Source organism: Cynocephalus volans, chromosome 11 (genome assembly GCF_027409185.1).
Source record: "Cynocephalus volans isolate mCynVol1 chromosome 11, mCynVol1.pri, whole genome shotgun sequence".
Classification (NCBI taxonomy): Eukaryota; Metazoa; Chordata; class Mammalia; order Dermoptera; family Cynocephalidae; genus Cynocephalus; species Cynocephalus volans.
The window spans coordinates 119,595,614-119,611,826 of record NC_084470.1 but is presented as its reverse complement, the minus strand read 5'-3'; the positions used below and the strand labels follow the sequence as shown (position 1 = coordinate 119,611,826).

Below are 16,213 nucleotides of genomic sequence, written 5' to 3'. Positions count from 1 at the left end.
CCATTTCAAAGATGAGGAAACTGAGGCTTGGAGAGTAAAAAAGTTTGCTCAGAGTATTTTGGACTGAGCAGTATTTGAACACAGGCCAGGTGGAATTAGAGCTCACTGTACTATGCTGCCTTCCTAATACCTAAACTAGGAGCTTCTTCCTGCCATTGGCTCCTTCTTCAGTCCCTTCAAAGAAAGATGGACATTGCAGACACTAGCCAGGAAGGGAGGACTTCCTTCCTCCAAATTGGCTGAGCAGGCCCATACGCAGGAGGCCTGTTGCCGGGCAGAGATTCTGGTTCCTGCTGACCCTTCTTCCCCAGGGTAGAATTCCAAGAACAGCTCCTACAATGGGCTAGGCCCTGTGTTAGACATCTTATCATATATTGACGCATCTCATCCTCTCAATAACCTTGTGAGATAGGTGTTATTAGCTCCACTTTATGGACAAGAACACTGGGGCTCAGAGAGGTTCAGCTACTTGCCCCAGATCACACAGCCGAGAGAAGGCAGAGCTTGGATGCAGCCCTAGCTCAGCCCTCTCCGGCATCTGAGCTGCCCTCTGCAGGGCACTGCACAAGAACTGCACTTCTCCTTTTCTGTCTCTCCCACTAGATTGCAGGTTCCTTGAGCTCAGGGACAGGTCCTTTTTAACTCTTGACCTGCCACACATGAGCCACTCAGCAAAGGCTGAATGATTACATCATTACCCAAATGCAAACAGCTGATCACAGTTTGGGGATGTTAGATTGCAAAATGCTTTGGCAGCTTTTAGGTTACTTCCAAAGACAATTGGTACCACTGAGTCTGATGTCTAATTATTTGGGGGAGGAGGAAATGACCACATCTTGAGCATTTGCAGTTACTTTATAACCATTATTTTGACTTATTTAAGGGAACCAAGGCCTTTCTCTGGAAAAAGGACCATTCCACCCCTTTCCCAGAACACAGCACTGGCAGGAGGAAATCAATCAAAGACTTTCCCTTGTCACCTTGTCACCCTCGCTCCTGTAGGTTCAGGGAATGTCTGTCTTACTGGGATAAGAAGTGAAGACTGGGGTCAACTAAGCAGCCTGCCCTTTGGGCAGCCCAGACGACATCCCCATGTCCCATGCCCAGGCTCTGCCTGCTCAGTCTCTCAGGAGCTGCTGAACTTGAACACAACAGGGAGAATCTCCAGGCCTTAGTCTTGGCCTCTGATCTCTAAGCTCCTCCTGCTTTTGGGAGGAGGAACCCTAGAATTCGCCAGGAGTACTCCTTCCCATGGGGCATAGATGCCCAGCACCTGGTGAGCAACCAAGAAACCTCACAGCTTGGGGAAAATCCTGAACTATTTGGAGGAAGAATCAAGGATGGCCAGGCTGCTGATTATTATCGTCCTTACTGGTAATATGCAGATAAATAATCATTAGAAATTAACACCTCATACCATGAAAGCACCTTAGGAATTCTTTTCTTTTATTTTTTTAAAAGATGACCGGTAAGGGGATCTCAACCCTTGGCTTGGTGTTGTCAATACCACGCTCAGCTAGTGAGCCAACCGGCCATCCCTATATAGGATCCGAACCCGTGGCCTTGGTGTTATCAGCACCGCACTCTCCCGAGTGAGCCACGGGCTGGCCCAGGAATTCAAAAGATTTCATATCATTCAGTGTCTTTGAGGCAAGGACGGGACTTACACTTCTTATAGCTCCTTCCTTCTTTATATCCTGCTCCTAACACAGCCCCCACCCTCCCGGGTGCTGAGCATCTAACTGGCACATGGTTACTCTAGAGTTCTGGTAAAAATTGCAGTGTATGAAGTGAAGTAAAGTGACTCTGCTTCTCCAGGAGGCAGGGGATCTTTATATTTTCTTCATGAGAAGCAGAAGCCCAGGACTGGTGCCCGAGGTCACCCAGCAGCAGAGCTAGGAACATCCCTGCAGCTGCAGCCCCTGGTCTCGGCTGTTCCTTCCCTCCCACCAGACAGGGACTGGTCTGTCTCGGTGCATGGTTAAGACAGACCTTTAATCTCATTTCCCCTCACTTTTTCTCTGTTGGTTTATACAGAACAATTGAATTCAAACTCCAAAATATCAGTTGAGATTATGCTGCAAATTAACATTCTTTTTATATTGACCCCACCCCACCCTCAAAAGCTGGCCTGGTAAGAAAGCCACCAGACTGTGCTTGCCACTTTTCTAATTCCAGCAACAGTTTCAAGATTTAAAAAATCATCTTATCTTTTATTTGTAAAATAAAAGTAATTTATAACTTAGATTCTGATTCTGGAAATAAACAAAAGGGGTAGTACTTGGGGACACAGGAAGTATGAAAATTTTGGAAGTGTCACTTCCACTAATTTTGCTTTTGGTTGACAATATGCTATCAACACTTTTCTTTCCCTGTTACAGTTTTGCTTGTTCATTGGAGGCCAAACATTTGACAAAATTAGCCCAGTTTGCAATATTTTATTTATGATGCTTTCCTACCTCATATGCATTTAGAATGATTGATGATATAAGTGCTAAAATTAGCATGTCATGATCTCACTCATATGTGGAATCTAAAAAAGTTGATCTCAGAGAAGTAGAGGGTGGAATAATGGTTGCCATAGGCTGGGAAGGGTGGGGGTTGGGGGATACGGGGAGAGGTCGGTCAGTGAGCACAAAGTCACAGTTAGACAGGAGGAACAAGTCCTACTTGTCATTGCACAGTAGGGTGACTAGAATCAACAAAAGTATACAGTGTATTTCAAAATAGCTTAGAAGAAAGGTTTTGAATATTCTCACCACAAAGAAATGATAAATGTCTGAGCTAATGGATAGGCTAATTACCCTAATTTGAATCTTACACGTTGTATAAATGTATGGGAACATCATACTGTATCCAATAAATATATACATCCTGTCAATCAAGAAAAATTTTCAAAAATTAGCATGTCAAATACTAATGAGTAAACCATTAAACCATTACTAAACCATTACTGAGGCTGGCCAGTTGCTCAGTTGGTGAGCCCATGGTGTTATAATACCAAGGTCAAGGGTTCGGATCCCTGTACCGGCCAGCCACCAACGAAACAAAACAAAACAAGAAAAAGTAAGTGAACACATTACTAAACCATTACTAATAATAACAAAGAGTATTTTTAGAAAACATGATTTCAGTTCTATGAATCAGTAAATCAGAAATTTCCTGCTGGAGCACAGAGCAAAGTGAATGAATCCGCATAGTGGAGAACAGCAAAGCTGTTTTTTCTAATAAACTGATTTTTTTTTTCACTATTACCTTCCATAGAAGGAGTAGGGATTTTTTTTTGAAGCTAAGTCAGTCATTTCTTTAAAATCATTATGGTTAAATATGAGTATATATTATACATATGTTTTTATTGTGGCAAAATATACTAGGGTACTTCAGAATGTACATGGAAAAATAGAATTAAAAGATAATACTAATCTTTCCATGAACTTTTTGAAGACACCTCAGATACAACCCAAATTTACCCTTCTAACCGTTTTTAAGCATACAGTCGAGGGGCATCGAGTGCATTCATATTGTGCAATCGTCATCATTATTCATTTCCAGAACTTCCTCATCTTCCCAAATCTAGCCATATATTTAAAAATATTCATTTTCTTTATATCAAATAGGAAAAACTGCCATCTTTTCCCAGCCCTGCCCTTGGAGACAATAAGCAGGAGGATAACGACAGCATCTTTTGTCCTCAGACACCCACGGGAAGTCCGTGCTCCGGTCTCCATTCCACAGAAGAGGAAACTGGACGGGGCCCAAGGACGTGCACTGAGCAAGAGGCGCACGTGGGTGTGAGCCCAGCCCTGTGGGCAGGTGCGGAGAGGGGCTCCCCCATTCAACTCTGCGCCAGTGCCAGCAGCCTCCCAAGAACATGCCTCCCAACCGGTCTCCAGCCCTCGTACCTGGCTAGGGACTGGCCTTGGCAGGTACAGTGAAATGTTCCCAGGGGAGGCTCCTTAAGGACCCAAAGGAGTGACCCACAGAAGAAATAGCTTGCAACACCTGCCAGGCCCAGAGAGCACAAAACTATCTTATGATAGTACCAGTCAAATAAGAATTGTTCTGATCTCCTGTCTCCTGCTCCTTCTTCCTGCTTCACCCCTGACAGGTGAAACCAGAATTACTATCCCAGATGAGGGGAGGAAGTGTGGACAAGCAAGGCCGGCAGTGAGATTCAGAGGACCCTGTTCCCCCTCCTAGGCCACAGGGTTCTCACTTACAGCTGGCTCCAGGGGGGGGAAAAAAGGGAGACACCTTGCCTTTGAATGAATTTAGGATTTGGATTATTATCTGAGACTGGATATCCGTAATTAGAGAATTGACACTGAGTTTCCAACCTGAAGTGACCATAGAACTGATGACTTCTAGATATCTGTTTTCAGCACAGACTTCTTTGAACTTTCATTCTTATGCATTCCAAAACCATAGCTCATCCCCAATTAGTCATTCACTGCTTAACGATGAGGACGTGTTCTGAGAGATGTGTCATTAGACAATTTCGTCATTGGGTGGACATCATAGAGTGTACTCACACAAACCTGGATGGTGTCGCCTACTGCATGCGCAGCATGTCCCAATCAAACGCACCTCTTTCTCTGATAATGGGAGGCCCTCCTACCTGTGGGTGGTAGCTCCGTTGGAGCACCATTGCTCCTGTCCTCCCTCGGTCCCTCCCTCCTTCCATCCATCAACATACATCCTTGTGCCAAATGATGCCTCAGTTCTCCTATCACTTTTCTTTTGTTTTGTTTTTATGGTGGCTGGCCAGTACGGGGATCTGAACCCTTGACCTGGGTGTTATAACACTGTGCTCCAACCAACAGAGCAAACCGGCCAGCCCCGTATCGCTTTTCTCTAATTGAATCATTGTGAAAATGTAGTTCAAACATGACGATTACGTTCCCCATGACTTTTCTCTATTTGAGACAATAAGAAAACTTTGTGCAAACATCTCTTTTCGGTATCATTTGGGCTTTGTTTGGCACAAGAACGTCTCTTACAAATGAACTCTACCTTTATTCATTCTCATTAGCAGGCAATGATTAAAAGAGTTCTCTACTCAACGACACTGTAATAGTAAACACCTACACTAGTGGCGTCACTGTGGTCATGGAGCAGACCCGCTGTCAAGTGGTTAAACTGATGATCCAGAGTATGCTGAAGCTAATAAAAATGTTATTAGTTTCCCAGAAAACTTGTAGATCCAAGAATTTGTAACTACAGACCCCCAATGTGCAGAAATACTGTTCTACAGATTAATTTGAATCCACAGACCCCCAATGTGCAGAAATACTGTTCTACAGATTAATTTGAATCCACTGAGACTTGACTTCTGCCTACCTCTGATGCCTTAACTCTTCCACTCCCAGTCTCTAGACAAAACCACCTTCAGTTCTCAGCTCATGTCATGCTGTTTCTTCAGCCTTGACCCTACCTCTTCTAGGAAGCCCTTCCTATATTCTGGGCTTGGGTCGACACCCCTTCATTATGGTTTCCAAATCTATCATTGCATTTATCATATTGTATCATAATTGTCTTTTAAAGTGTTTGTATCCACTACTGAACTGTGAAATTCTTTTTTTTTTTTTTTTTGACCGGTAAGGGGACTGCAACCCTCGGCACAGTTTTGTCCGCACCACGCTCAGCCAGTGAGCGCACCGGCCATCCCTATATAGGATCCGAACCCATGGCCTCGGCGCCACCAGCGTTCCACTCTCCCGAGTGAGCCATGGGGCCGGCCCTAAACTGTGAAATTCTTGAAGTAAGGACTGTGCCTGATTCGGCCCTGGGTGTGTGGGCTCTAACACAGTGCCTGGCACACAGTGGGTACTCACAGAGTATTTGTTGAATGAATGAATAAATGAATGAATGATACCTTCCGCTCTGCCAGATCGATTTTGTTTCCCAGCAGCACCATGGGATAGGACTGCTCCACGGGGACAATCTTGGCCAGAACGTCACCCCGCCAGATATCCAGGGCTTCAAAGGACTCCAGGTCTGTTACATCGAAAGCCAGGATACAGCCGTCGGAGCCTTTGTAGAATGTGGACACAACAGAGCGGAACCGCTCTTGACCACCTGTGTCCCAGATCTGAAGGAGAAGGAGCAGCCGCCCCACGGGCTGTCATGAGTGACTGGAGGAGGCCCAACTGGGTCATGTTACATCCTTTCATACATGAGCACCTTGACCCTCCCAGCCATGTGCACTACAACATCTGTGTAGTAACACTTGACATCCTGAGATTACTTTCACATCTGAGCTCTCATTTTTCCTCTGGGTCATCTGGGCAGGGATTATTATTCTCATCTGACAGACTTGGAAACTTGAATCTTGGGAGTGACTTGCCCAAAGCCACCTGCCAAGTTTTCCAAGGAACCTGAGACTAGGTGTGGGGTCTCCCAACTCCTGGATTAGTGCTCTTCTTTCTGGATCAGGCTAGCAAATTTTTTCTGTAAAGAGTCAGAGAGTCAATATTTTAGGTTTTGCAGCCCATACCGTCTCTGTTGCAGCTACTCAGGTCTGTCTTTGCTGTGGGAAAGACAATACGGAAACAAATGTGGGACACAGTCCCACACAATGAAATCTTATTTACAAAATCAGATGGTGGACAGGTCTGGCCCATGAGTTGAAGTTTGCTAATCTTTGCTCTAGACCATTCTAGCTGCTGATGCACATTGCTATACAAGTGACCTTCTGGGGAGGGTGGGGCAATTTTCAGGTGAATGTATGTTGGGCAGGGAAAGTGAGGGCTGCTCACCTGTAGCTTCAGAGTTGTGTCATCCAATATGATAATCTTGGAGAGGATGCTGGCCCCCAGTGTGGTCTGGTATTCCTCATAAAATGTCTTGTGCACATATTGGTGAAGGAGGGAGGTCTTTCCCACACTGAGGAAAAATCCCAGACACATGTGAACACATATGTACAAACACATACACACACATACATCCATGCCATTCTCAAAATCTTACCATGCCTCTCTTGCCACTGTCTCTCCCTGAGATTCTGAATTTCTAACATCTGTGGTCCACAGACCACACTTTGAGTAGCAAGGGATTAGGGAATGGTTTCTAGAAGTAAAAACCCATCAGAGTGGGCAGAGAGTTTTGGAGAGAGTGGAATATTGCACAGCAATGGTCAGGTTTTTCCTGTGTGTGGCAGGAGGTGGGAGGGCAGACAGATGCTAAATGTCTTGCCTAATTCACACAGCTAGTTACTGCAGAGCTGGGACCATCTATTTACTCCCAGCCTCTTTCTCCTGACTAACTCCCTTCCTTGGGGTGGGATGCACTTCTTGATGCCACTCTGAATCAGAAAGGGACCCACAGATGTGACAACACACCTAGGAGGTCTCACTGCCCTTGGTTACGTAAGAGGCTGCTTCCCAACTCCCAGACCCTGAGCTGAGCTTGGCTTACCCAAGGGATCCGACGATGATAAGTTTCAGGTCCACCTTCTTCTGGGGATTCATGGGGGGAACTTCAGAGCCTGTAGGGAAACAGAGGTCGTCCAAATGCTGGCCAGTGTCCCCTGTGGCCATTGTCACTGAGGCTGGCTTTTGCTTTCCCTTTCTCAATGGGCAGATCACTGCCCTGGGCCCAGGACCAGGGTGGGGTTGTTCTCTGAAAGAGGTACATGATTCAGCAATTCTTACCCACCCTCCCCTCACTTCTCCTGAGGGCCTCTCCAAGGCTGGAAGGGGGTGACCCCACAGGACAGGCAAATCTCTCACCCTTCAGATCTACCAGCCCTGCTCTCAGAGGCAACCTGAAGTGCCAAGAAGACAGGACTGAACAGAGGCCTCACAGACAGTCAAGCCTGGAGCCAGGGATGAGGGCAGTGTGGGAAGAGGAGATGGGAGTGTGCAGGACAAGAGGTCCATTGTCATGGCTGCCCAGAGGCTTTGGATGGAAGCACACCCCTCCCCCGGCCCGAGGTGTTACCGCAACTGCAGAATCAAAAGGCTCTTCTCTAATGCAGCTGGAGGGGGTGTAACTGGTACATGTTTCTGGAAAGCCACTTGGCAGCAAGTATTGATAGCCTTAAAAATATTCCTGCCCTCCACTTCTAGGAATTTGTCCCGAGGAAATATTCTGAAATGTTGGCAAAGACTCTTGTTCAAGAATGTTCTTCATAGTATCATTTATAAACATTTAACAATAAAGTGGTTAAATCATGGCATACAATGAACAATCATTAAAATGGAGTTTTTGAGGATATTATAATCACATGGGAAAATACTCATGCCCTAGGATCTAAATGAAAAACAGAAAATGTGCAACTGTACATACAACATCACACCAAATATTTAAATGAGTTCCTGCTTGCATAGAAAAAGGCCTGAAAGAAATAAATAAAAAATTTGGATCCAGCAATCCCATTCCTGGGTATACCTCCAAAGGAAATGAAATCAGTATGTTGAAGAGATATCTGCACTCCAATGCTCATTGCAGCATTATTTACAATAGCTGAGATATGAAATCAGCATAAGTGTCCATCAGTGAAGAAATGGATAAAAAAAAAATGTGGTATATATACACAGTGAATGCTATTAAAGAAAAAGAAACTCCTGTCATTTGCGACAACATGGAAGATCTTACGTTAAGTGAAATTATCTCACTTATATATGGAATCTAAAAACTTGAATTCACAGAAGTAAAAGGGTAGGAGGGGTTGGGGTGGGGAAGATGGTTAGGGAGATGTTGGTCAAAGGATACAAAATTTCAGTTAGACAGGAGGGATAAGTTCTAGATCCCTATTGTACAATGTGATGACCATAGTTAATAACAATATATTGTATTCTTGAAAACTGCTAGGACAGTAGATCTTAGGTGTTCTCACCACACACAAAATGATGAGCATGTGAGGTAATACATATGTTTATTAGCTCAATTTAGCCATTTCACTATGTGTTCATATTTCAAAGCCACATGTTGTACACAATAAATGGATACAATTCCTACTTGTCAATTTAAAAATGTAGGTGGTTAATCCTGGATGGTAGAAATTTCTGGATTTTTAATTTTGTTCTGTATGCTTTTTAGTTTTTTTTTTTTTTTTTTTTTTTTTTTTTTACAACATGTCTTGTTCCTGTAAGAGAAAAAAACACATATGAGGGTACTTCCAAAAGTTCATGGAAAGATACATATTATCTTTTAATTCTATTTTTCCATGAACTTTTGGAAGTACCTTTGTATATATACACGTGTGTGTGTGTGTGTGTGTGTGTATGTGTGTGTGTGTTTAACAAGGTAAAGAAAAACTGTCGCAGGAGACTGTGCTTAATTGGCTCTTTGGTTCTGTCCTTACGTGCACACATACATACACGCTATTCCCAACTTCTGCGTCTTTTGTCCTTGGACGCACTAGGCATACTGAGTAAACCTTGATGTGACTCTGCTCAGGTAAGGTGTCAAAAGCTGACCTCCTTGTGTTTCCCCTAGTACTTGGAAAAAAACCTCTGAATTGGAAGTTCTGTAGCCTCGGTTTTGGCTCTCACTTTGCCACTCTGTGACCTTGGGCCAGTTACTTCCCCTCTCTGAGTCTTGACTTTCCAACTGGAGAATGAACCAGTTGAGCCCCCAAAACTCAAGATGTCTTCTGGCTGAAAATGCTTTATCCACTGGAGCCAGAACTCACTGGCTAGGAGAGCCATGCCTGGGGAGGCCTAGTTAGCGTGAAGTTAAAACAGGAAACCCTCAGAGACCTGGGGTTGTTAGTGTCCTCTTTGCAAGCCATGTCATGGACCAAAGGTACTTTGAGGCTCTGCTCAGAGCTGCTTGTCCTGAGAGCCAGAGTTGGTGGCACTGGAACTTCTGCTCTAACACAGGGGGGCTGAGTTGGCATGGTGAGCGATAGGTCTTCTTGGTGGTCCATGCATTCATTCAACAAATGCCTACATGCCTACTGCATGCCAAGCCCTTACTAGCCACTGTAAGCAGTCATCAGGGAAGAAAGTACAGGGCTGAGTGACAACATCGGGGAGTGTACGGTGCCCCAAAAGAGGCACAGAGAAAGTGCTGGGAAACTTCAGTTGAACTGGGCCCTGCCTGAAGGAATGAAAAATGGTTGGACGGTGATATTTCACAGGGGAAGAATGAAATAACCAAAGCCTAGGCACTGGTGAGTGGAGAAGGTGGCTCATTTGCACGAGGGAAGGGTGAGGTGAAGGGTGTGGAGGGAGGAAAGCCTGGAGAGGAAACAAGATTAAGATGGTCTGTGAATATCTGACCTAGGATGCTGACATTCATTAATCAATTCATCCATTCACTTCGCAAACATTTCCTGTGCTCCAGACATGTACAGCAAGGGAATTCAAGGTATTAACCTGGGCTGGCATTTTGCAATTGGTGTCGCTGTCCACAAAGGGAAATCGGTGTCGCTGTCCAGCCAAGGGAGAAATGGCTCAGAAACTCCTGAAACACAGGGGTCTCTAAGCATTAGTGACTACTATGGAAGGGGACTGCAAGCAACGGGGAGCTGTTTCCTAAAGGTTTTGGTACAAGATGCTAACTTAGATTAAAAAATCAATAAAGTGCCCTAGAAAGGGAGGCAGGACAAAAGGAGGCAGGAAGGAGTGGGGAAAGAACTGGCATCGGCTGAGCACCTGCCGTGGGCTGCTCTAAGTACTCTACAGAGCGTAGGTCATCCTCAGGCTAGCCCTGCGAGATGAGTCCAACTGAGGCTCAGAGAAGCTGAGTCACTGGTGACTCATCCAAGGCCACACAGGTAGTAAATGGATGAGCTAGTGTTAGAACCAAAGTCCAGAGGAGGATTTTCTGTGTCATGTTGCCTCCTGATTGCCTGTATTGAACCCACGGAATCTGTGTGCACAGGAATCTAGGGCCCTGGGCTCAGGTTTGGTGAATCTCAACAAAACCCAGGAGAGTTGGGGGAGATAGAGAAAGGCAGCCAAAGTGACAAAGAGGTACAGTAGGAGCCGAGAGAACTGGGGCTGCTGAACAGGAGCTGTGTGTGAGGACTAACTGCAGAGACGGTGACTTTGCTGAGGTGGAGGGGGCTGGGATCACATGCTGTAATATGACCGTGAGGCACTGTGGAGTGGGTCTCACACTGTAAGCTAACATTTACTTCCTGGGCATTGTGCTAAGGGCTTTAGGAATATGCATATAAGCAATATGCATGCCATCGTGGGGGCTCAATGAATCAATACATGACAATAATGCATTTAACACACATAAGACATTATTATGGTACATTTACTGGTACAAGTTAAAGGCTCAAGGAATGTTAGCTGTTTGTATTAGTCCGTTTCTGTTGCTTGTAACAAAGTACGTGAAACTGGGTGATTTATAAGAAAATGAAATTTACTGCTTACAGTTTCTGAGGCTAGGAAGTCCAAAGTCCAGGGAACCCATCTGGTGAAGGCTTTCTTTGGTGGTGACTTCAGGGACTCAGGGGTATCACATTGCAGAAAATGGCGGAGCAGAGAGAGGAAGAGAGACTCCCTTCTCTCTTCTTTTAAAGCCCTCAGAACCATGGCCCTAACCATCATTTTTAATCCTTTCACTATGGCCTGGTCCTACAATCTAATCATCCCTTCAAGGCACTGCCTTTCAATTACGATAATAGGATTTCCCACCCTCAACAGTTACAGTAGGGACCAAGTTTCTATTACATAAAACGTGGGGGACACAATTCAAGCTTCAGCAAGTTTTGGGGGAACACAATTCAATCCACTACACTGTTTTATTGCACACAAAAGTAGCCTGTGGAATTGAAACTATTATTGTCTCGATTCTACAACTGAAGCAACAGATGTTTAGAGAAGTAAAGCAGTTCATCCCTAAAGACATAAAGCCCATAAGTGGTAGAACCTGGATTTGGAGCTGGGATTTGAATCCAGGCTTAACACTTAACTGCTAGGTTCTACTGTCTGTCTGCAAAAGTAGAATGAGAATCACACACCCTACCCCTCGGTGCACCTGTCAGAGAGCTCAGGGGCTGGTTGGTGAGGGTTTGACACAGGTAGCCCAGATGGTGTGCTTACAAAGGGAAAACTGGGGGGCGGGGTGCAGGCAGAAAGTGCATGTGACACACACACAGAGGATCAGTACCCACAGTGGGTAAAGCACTCTTGCATATCACAAAAGACAATATACCGATAGAAAAATGGGGAAAGAATATGAACGAGCAACCAATACAAGTCTTATAAAGGATTAGCAAAAAAGATACTCAACCTTACTGATCATCAAGGAAATGAAAAATTTTTAAATACCAATTTTTTCACCCACCAGAGTAGCAAAAATTACAAAACGTTGATGATAATATTTAGGTTTGGCAAGTATGTGGGGGAAACACTCTTGTATACTATTGATAGAGTATGAATTGGCACTGTCTGTTTGGAGGGTAAAGCAAATTGGCGATATCAAAACTTAGTATGAACATAACCTAGATTCTCATTCTAGGAATCTTTCCTAAAGAAATATTCACATATGTGCTCAAACACACTTGTGCAAAGATGATTGTGAAAGCATTGTTGTAATCTAAATCATCAATAAGAGATTCTTTACATAAATTCTGGTACTCTAGAATATTAGGCAGTTTAAAAAACATGAAGTAATGAAGTGGACAGACACACGTGATAATTTGTTTTAAAAAAATCATTGAACATATTGTATAGCATGATCACAATAGTATAAAAACAAATGGCAACTATATGTGTGTGACCAAATGCTAAATATTATATATATGCTTATCTTATAAATACACAGAAAGCTATGGGTAGATACATAATAATTAATAAGAGAGGTGAGGAAAGGTAGACTACAGGCTAAGGGCTATCATTTTATTTTATATATGTCTTGTTTTAAAATTTGCTACACAAGCCTAAGCTGTTTTTTCAATAAAAAAAAAATCAAATAAAGAGTTGATATTTCTTTAAAAAGAGAGTGCAGATAAATGGCAGCTCAAAATCATTTGAGTGTGACTTCCTGACAAGAAAAATCACTTTTATGCCTGGGGCAGGAGAGGGAGGCTTCCTGGCACCACGGCATGATTGTGAATTTTGGAACCAGAGTTCTCATCCCAGCTCCACACATTTGTGACCTTGGGAGTTACTTAACCTTGGTGAGTCTGCTCCTTCATGGGTAAAATGGACATCACTCATGGCTGTGGATTCCTCTGCAGGTGGCCAGTGTCAAGTTCTTATAGCACAACAGGCTCCCCAAATTGGAAAAGATCCAGATAAATTTTCAACAACTGGGAAAGTGGGAGGAATTTAGGGGCTAGAGACCTGACCTGTAGTGCCTGCCACTTTCTCTGGTGTAAATACACCCACCATGGCTGAGTTCAAGCTACCAGTGCAGAGCCTGCTCCAGCTCGCTACTGGAAGGACATCAAAGTCATTTAATCCAATCTTCCACCTGGTGCTTGAGCCATCTCTACCACATTCATGGGAAGATGGAGCCAGACCAGCCCCATGGAGCTTCTTACCCCCACTAGGAGTGGGTTTCTCCTGGTGGTCGCTCAATTCCTCTGCCACATGCCAGCCCTTCTAAGGTTTGAAGTCTTCTCTTTGGGTTTCACTTGAGTCTGTTTGTCTTTAGATCCTTGTAACCTGCCTCAGCCTTAATTCTGAGCTCACTCCACTCCCTTCCCAGCCCCCTTCACCTGGGTGTGCCCTCAAAGTGTGCTGCCACCGCAGAGCCCCCCACCCCACTCCCAGAAAGGCAGCAATTTGCCGAAGCTGCCATTTAAAAATAGCCTGGTCCTTGGGTCCAGGATCATTAGAAAGAGAGTGATCAGGACTGGGTCAGTGGCAAGAGGCGATGGCTTGTGGGTAGGCAATGGCTGGGCTCACCTAGGACACATGTGCAGATTTCAGATGGTGGCTGGAGTCTCTTCCCATGTCCTCTCTGCTCTGCCTTTGGCTGGGCGTGGCAATGGCTGTCCTTTTAAGCTTCCTCCCACCAGCTCAGCTGACTCAGATGATTCAAAGCAGGGCGTCCTCCTAGAGGCCAGGCTGAGTCATCCTACACTGCTCAGTGACAGTGAACAGCAGTCTTGGAAGGGAGAACCCTGCTTTCAGCCAGCCCAGCTCCACACCAGGCAGAACCTGCGGAGACTCACTCTCCACTGGCGGTGACCAACTGTTCTCCCACTCTTGCCTGGAGGCACTTCTAAGCAGGAGCCTTGGCCCTGCCCACTTGCCAAAATTACAATGTAGCTCAGGCCCCATGGAGTAAGAAAGACTGAGTTGCTGCCAAGCCCTGGGGCCTGGGCCAGCCCTGCAAGAACGCTTGGACCTGCTCTAGTCTCCCCTTCCCACTTCCCTTCTCGTCTCTCCCCACCAGCTCCAACCAGGATACAGGCACAATCTTCTGCCCTGTTGGTGTTGGAAGAGGTGTCATTTTTGCTGACGGGCAGACCAGTGAGCGGGGGCAGATGAGAATTCTGAAACAGGCACAGTCTCCTCACTCCTGTCATCCTATCTTACCTGCTTCTTGCCCCACTTTTCAGCACCTCCCCTCCCCGAACCCATACCTTGGAAAATGACAAATCTAACCATCCTAAAAAATAATGGGACTTACAATCTTGGGAGTAAACTCTGCATGTGAAAAGAAGCTATCTAGGGAGCACAAGCCTTTGTTGTCTCCCAGGAACACTCCGAACTCTGCCTTACCCACCTAAATCCTAGCAGGTCTCCACCTGCTCCTTCTGGGAAGTGCACCCTCAGCCCTTGCTTCACAGGCTCAGCACTCTTGGTCTTTGAGTTCTTTGAGGGGGTTAGTCCCTTCTCCCTGAGTAGATAATTGATACTCCAAGGGCAGGACAGTGCCTCACACCTCTCTGAATCCCCCCAAAGATCCTACCCAATGCTGGGAATGTAGAAGCTTCCTTAAATAGCCATCCATCTGTCCATCTGTCTGTCCATCTATCTATCCATCCGCCATCCATCCAGCGCATGTAGTGCATGCTCACTTTGCACCGACATTATGTAGGTCTGAGGATACAGACTAGTTACTATCAACATGGGAACTTTGTGGTGGGGCATTGATTGGTAAGCCCAAATAAATGATTTTTATTAATACGTATGCTTAGCACCTATAGAACACTTGCAGTTTACAAAATGTCATTATAGCCCGGTGGACTCCTGAGTCAAGAACAACTAGTTAGTGGCAAGCTGGGACTGGAACCCAGATCTGTCTGACTCTGTTCATTGCTTGCCTAGCATTGCTGCACTGTGCCGGGAGAAATATCTATGATTTCGAACAAGAGTGATTAATTTCCTACTCCAGGGGCTCAACTTTCCCTGATGAGACCTTTTGGCCAATATGATTACATCCCAGACGGTACCCTGTTGATATGGCAAGGGGACTCCGGGTGCCAGCAGGACTCAGCCCTCCTGAAGGGGTCCAGTTTCTGGCAGACCCTGGAGGCTTGGGCAGCAGCGCCACCCTCTTCTGACTGAGCTGGCAGCTGCGCTGTGCCTGGGACTGACGCCCTCGTGGATCCCCAAGTCGGGCCCCAGTTCCCCGGACAGGCAGGGAAGTCCTTTCTCTGTCACGCCCTGGGAGTTTCTCCAGGGTGGGGGTGTTTGGGCTAGATCTAAACCCCGCGGCTGCCAGATGCCAAGCCTCATCCTCACATCGCCCGTCTCCTCTCCTTCCCCAAACACCTAAATAGCTCTGGAGGCTGCTGGGACAGACAGAGGACTGAGAAAAACTTACGGGGTACTTACAGCTGTGGCGGTGCAGCACTCGGCCACCAAGGGCAGGTGGGAGTTCTCTCTAGTCTGGAGGTCTCCTCTCAGAGCAACAGTCTCAGCCGGGCCAGAGGAAAACGGCTTTGGGAGCAAAAAAGAGTTTGTCGAGGCCAGTTCACTTCACGCTGCTTTCCTCCTCTCCCTCTCGTGCACAGACTTGGGAAAGTTGCAAAAGAGGCTGGGCCAGGTGACCTCGGCTTGTGTGGGTGGAGGGGGTGGAGTGGAATGGGAAAGCTAGGCTTTAGGGCTGGCAGCACGTGGGTGGGGCCCCTTGAAAATTTAGTTCACAGGGATTCTGGCCTGGGGGGATGAGGAATGAAAGGCTTGTGGATGAGAGCTTGCAGGGCAGGGGGCCTACAGGGGGCAGGGGCCTGCAGGGTAACTTGCCGCCTTTGTGGGCACCATAAAGAGCCTCTGGCTGGTTTCAGGAACTTCTGCCTCTGCTGCTGGAAGCCACCCAGCAAAGAGGCCTTTTGTTTGTTAGAGTT

The 16,213-nt window shown here is 45.9% G+C and overlaps 1 protein-coding gene across 5 annotated transcripts in view; it reads right to left on the bottom strand.

The window, feature by feature from the left end:
* Positions 1-15,864, bottom strand: part of RAB7B (RAB7B, member RAS oncogene family) — a 32,037-nt gene extending 16,173 nt beyond the window's left edge. For 4 of the 5 annotated variants that reach the window (XM_063115122.1, XM_063115120.1, XM_063115124.1 and 1 more), the window contains exons 1-4: positions 15,702-15,864; positions 7,417-7,486; positions 6,759-6,885; positions 5,876-6,091 (exon numbers count right to left, since the gene is read on the bottom strand). In XM_063115122.1, the coding sequence (XP_062971192.1) occupies positions 5,876-6,091; positions 6,759-6,885; positions 7,417-7,469 (396 nt within the window). In that variant the 5' untranslated portion in view covers positions 7,470-7,486; positions 15,702-15,864. Of the gene's footprint in view, positions 1-5,875; positions 6,092-6,758; positions 6,886-7,416; positions 7,487-13,820; positions 13,899-15,701 lie in introns of those variants that run through there. The other variant, XM_063115121.1, reaches the window with a different exon arrangement.
* Between the last annotated feature and the right edge of the window lie 349 nt (positions 15,865-16,213).